A 5,188-nucleotide genomic window follows, 5' to 3' on the forward strand; every position below is an offset into this window, starting at 1 on the left:
GATCCATAACTTCCTCGATGTCATCCTGAACGTCTTACCATATGACGTCGTTATTTTATCCTTCATAACCTTGAGTATCTTACGTATCATCTATAGACACATTGAACGGACATACTTATCTAAATATGCTGAAAAACAGGTAAATGTGTAAAAATTTTGTGTGTATAAGAAGTCTTTGCACTTTTAGGGGGCTATCTCGCGTACATATTTTGCTAAGTTTTGAGTTTGACTTTTTATTCTATGTTTTGTATATGATTATGGATCAGTCATTTTACCTTGTCTCCTAGAGATACACTTTCCAGCAATCATAGTCTACAAGTCTACCATACTTTATGGGGGTCATTTATTATGAGCTTTCAAACGGAAAACTGATGGTGTTTTTTTTTTTCCTTTCTGCGCCTGAATTTATGAAGTGTTGGCGACACAATATTGGTGTTTTCCAATACTTTCAACTTTTTGGCAATTTTCTGGCACTTCTATTTTTTGGAAATGCTCTTTGGCTTATTTGTGGCACAAAAAGTGAACATCTTAAAGCTGGTTTAGGGGGTTATATTAGTCTATGCACCAATTCATCAATCCCTTGTGCCACTTACATCCCACTAAAAAATATGGTAATGGTAGGTTTCCTTTAATGTGGGTGATATCTACTCACGATATGTGATCAGTACAACAGGTCATGAGACAAGGAAGGGAGAAGATGAGCACTGAACATCCTATATTGGATCCATCCATGTAAATGGATCATATGGTCAAGTTTGGTGATAAAATGGGGTTTACTGACTTCTATGTCAGAAAACTGGCGTATAAGCCCTGGTATAATTGCAAATCCTAGCAAACCGCCAGCAATTGCCATTATTTCCCCCTTTACATGAGCTCCAGGGCAAAGGGGGTGTGGAGAGGCGTGAAGGGGGTATGAGGCCAGTGGCAGAGTGGGGGGGCGACATTATCATAAGCCGGTGCACAAGCGCATGATAAATCTGAGTGATAAATAACCCCTGTGTATATGATGGGACTTTGCTAATTTTGTTTTCCTCCAATCTCTTTTTCACAGACTGTCTTCCCTGCTGGGAATGGAAATAAGTGCAGAAACACAGGTATTCTATCCTATTATTTTTTATCTTATGTCTTTTAACAAGATATAATAGTTTTAAACAATGAACCGATACAAAGCCGCAGACAAATTTGCACATTTTTTGAACTATGAATAGTTTTGCAACTGATCAAAACTGACAACTTTAAGGTATATTAAATTTGGCCAATGACCTCAATGGTAACAAACTTTAATATAAAGGACCCTGTAATAAATAAGGTTTTCATTTATCCTTTGCTCTTTGGTCATCTTTCCTTTGCAGAACCCTGTTTGCATCATAAGCCACCACTTTATTTTTCAAATGTTGAAATGAATGTGGCATCAAATTCAGCAACAATGAAAGGATCCTTCAAAAAATGCATGCAAGGGAGATCCGCCTCACCAAGGAAAGCACCTAAGATGACCACTAAAGATACCTTCACTTCTACACCAACTGGTCTTCACGTGGAAAGAGAGGAAATGACAAGTAACAAGCCCCTTCCTACCTCCACACACATTGGTGAGGACAATGGAAATCTGAAGGTCTATAAAATTAAGGTAACAGTTCAAGACCAACTCTCAGTCCTACAAAAAGTATTGAAACAATTGTTCCCGCCACCGATTACCACCATTGGCAATTCCTGGAAAACTCAAGCATCTTGGAATACTATGCAAAGACCCAACCAACGGCCCATTATAAATATTTCAAACCTCAAGATCCATTTCCTCAGGAAAATTTTTGAAATTATGACGATGGCCTACCCCGAAATTGTCCAAAGATCAGTGCAGATATACAATGAAAGAGTTCAGACACCTCCAACACAAATAGACTCTTGTGTCTCTACAGAACCTTCCATGGATAATAATAGACCAATTCTTATACCAAGGCTCGAAAGAGACATCCTAGTCCCAAATAGATACCACAGTTATTACAAAAAGATAGCTTCAAGTACACGTTTTAAAAGATCAAAAAGACCCACCAGAAAAGAAACCATTCTTCCAATAGGCAACTTCTTACATCTTGGAAAGAAAATTATACTTGTCTTATCTCCTGAAGTATGTATAGACAAGTCTCCTAAGCCCTCAAAGAAAAATACAACCCCAAATGATAAAAGACAAAACCATCTCCTAGAGCCTGAAATTATGGAAGGTACAGTGGTTACAAGATCAACATTAGAAGCCTCAGATACAAAAAATAAATTTGAGATGACTGAAGATCATGAAAACAAGGTGTCCCCACATGTCACTGGTCACAGCTATTCCAGTCCTCGGCAAGAGGGGAATGTTTCATCTTCTCTAAAAGATGATCACAGGAAGCCTACCATAACAGTCCTAGATTCCTATTCACATAGAAATGTCTCCACAATACTTTTCAATAGCAATGAGCCAAGTAAAGCTTCTACATTTAGGTTTTGTACAATGTTTAGATGTTTAAAAAGATGCCTTTTGAAACAATGGAGCCGTGTTGTTGCCAGAGAAGATCCCCGAGAAGGAAAACTAGATGAAAGGGCCTTCCTATGAGGAAAATTTTAGGATCAAGTCTCACTTTATTGTCACATCCACGGGAACAGTCTTAGTGCCTTCTCTCAAACATAGTTACTTCCAACAAATAAGAGTTGTCTGTGTTTCGTTTCTTTGTTACAAGTGCTGGGACCAAACCTTATTACTGCACTGATGAAAGGAGAATTTGTAATTAAAAAAATTTAAGTAGGGAAAGATCATTTGTGCAGTTTCCAGAAATAACTATTATTGATGAAATGAAGCTGTACTCTCTATCCACTAAAATCAAAGGTGTAAGGTTTCATGCACACGACCCTTGGGCTTACTGGGGCAGGAACCTGATCGTAGCATATGGCAAGGTGCAGAAATGGTAATGGGGTAAGTGCTCCTCACTCGTCCCCTTTATGGGGCTTTGATTTGGCTGCAATCAGGCCTTACGGTAAATAGATGTTCTATGTATTTGTCTTAAAGTGGTTCTTCAGATCATAAACAAAATTAATATATGGCTGGGGGTTGAGGGGCTATAAAACATTAAACACCATATACTCGCCTACTTTGGTGCCCCCGTTATTCAACAAACACTCCTATCCCGAGAACTGTCATGCGCAGCTACAATATTAGTTTCAGGTAGTCGGCACAGGTCTCTCAAAACAAACAGGCAGGGACGGGCGCTACAGTGGGACCCCCAAAGGAGGTGAGTATGAGATGTTGAGGTGCCATATCCATTGTGTTACAACACATTTATGCTGAGGTAGCATGTCGACCTAAAGTTTACATAAATGAGTTGTTAACAAGCTATAAATAAAACAGTAACAATTTGATTGCATTAACTCACCATTAAGCGTGATCACTCATTAAAGAAACAAATGCACCAACAAGTAGGTGGAATCATATGACAACCTAGACCAGTGGATGGGTGACTACACAGCAAAGACAAGACTGAAGTACTCACCACAAGATCTCGATGTGAACCTGACTGTTTTTGGATATGGACAAAGATGGCAACAATGTGTAACAATAGTTTCCATCTCTCTCAGGCCAATAATGTGCCTGTTTCCCAAGTATGTTAAATGGGCAAAATGTTTTTATGCTTATCCTAGAAGTAGGTCTTGAAGTCAAGAATCTAAAAGCCTTGCTATGGGGCAGCAGAGAATGCACTTTTATGGAAAGACCCAAACATAATAATCATTTACATATCTGCCTAAGACATAACATCCCCCACCGGGGCCTAGCCTTTTCTTGGGGCCTGGAGGCAGCGGGGCCCAGAATACCAGCGTGGCTGGCGATTGTGGCCTAGGCACGCTAGTGTCACAGTGCTTGTATGGGGACCGGAGGGCTGTCCCACAGCCTGGCAGGACTCCAGAAGGTGGTGTGTTCAAGAAATTTGGAGGGAGAGGCTGGTGTACTTAATCTCACGGGAGTAACCCCTTAGTGTCAGTAATATATGTCCCTGGGTAATGGATGGGGAGCCCATGGTGGTGATACAGCTGTATCCAGGGACCAGATGGAGACAACGTTGTGCAAAATAACTCACGGTTCTTTATAAGAACAACTACAGGCAAATGGCCAAAATGATCTTGGAACAGATTCTGGATTACGGGAGATTATGGATTACTGGAGTGGTCATGGAGAGTGTCTTCAGAAATGGTTCACCAGCCTGGTAGTAGAAGCAAGCTTGGATGTAACTGTGTCCAGTTGTGGATACTGCAACTATGAGTCCTGGGTTTAGCTGAGTGTCAGTGCTGACGGTGCACAGACACTGTCTCTCTTCACTCTGTGTGTTCTGGTACCCAAGAGCTTGTGCTCTTGTGGTAAGAGCTGGGACCTAAGAGACTTAGCCCCTCCCTGTCCAGGGGTTTTGTTAACCTGATGAGGTGGTGGAATACAATTGGATGATAACTTGCACCCTATTAACCATTGCCTGTACAGGCAGGATCTACAGCTGCTAAGTATATAACAACCCAGAGCTAGAACCTTCTAGAGGGTTCATGACTCCCTCAGATAGCTCTTAACAAGGAGAGGGCACTGTTCGCAACTGTCCCTTGCCTATTGTATTGGCAGGGGTGGTGCACATAACTACATGCTAAGTTTTCCAACAATCTAACACTGGGTGTGAAAGATTTTGAGTGTATTCAGAGCTGAATGGTGTTTTAGACATTGGGGACATTTATCATGTGGTGCTCTTACACGTATGAGGAATGCCCCTCCAGTGCAGCTGGCTCTGGGATCCTAATATATTTGGTGGGGTGTGACGTAGAATTACTCTGCAGCCTGCAAACTTTCACTTGGCGTGGAGGTGGCGTAAAGGGAGAAATAATAAATAGATAATAAATAATCGCAATTATTGGCCGTGGGCCTGGATAACCGGCATACAAGCCCTGATAAATGTCCGCCATTGACTTTGTATGGGTAAGAAATAGAAAAGACATTCCACAAAGTTTGCAGAATTCATTTTCATTTTATTATGTCCGCAGCTTCCAAAATCCCTCTGGTCAAGATTAGTCAATAAGACATCTGGCTTCAGGTACATAATATTTTAAGCCATCAATAGAAAGACTTCAAACAGAAGAACTTCAAAGAATACAAATTACAACCAAATATTCTGTTGTGTATTTGAGC

The 5,188-nt window shown here is 40.7% G+C and overlaps 1 protein-coding gene across 1 annotated transcript; it reads left to right on the forward strand.

Annotated features, from left to right (window-relative positions):
• The first annotated feature begins 1,052 nt into the window (after window positions 1–1,052).
• LOC140125710 (uncharacterized) lies at window positions 1,053–2,774 on the forward strand. Its single transcript, XM_072144563.1, has 2 exons — window positions 1,053–1,094; window positions 1,353–2,774. The coding sequence occupies exon 2, from the start codon at window positions 1,400–1,402 to the stop codon at window positions 2,588–2,590; it is 1,191 nt and encodes a 396-aa protein (XP_072000664.1). The 5' UTR covers window positions 1,053–1,094; window positions 1,353–1,399; the 3' UTR covers window positions 2,591–2,774.
• The last annotated feature ends 2,414 nt before the right edge of the window (window positions 2,775–5,188 follow it).

The sequence above is a fragment of the Engystomops pustulosus genome, chromosome 4, assembly GCF_040894005.1.
Source record: "Engystomops pustulosus chromosome 4, aEngPut4.maternal, whole genome shotgun sequence".
NCBI lineage: Eukaryota > Metazoa > Chordata > Amphibia > Anura > Leptodactylidae > Engystomops > Engystomops pustulosus.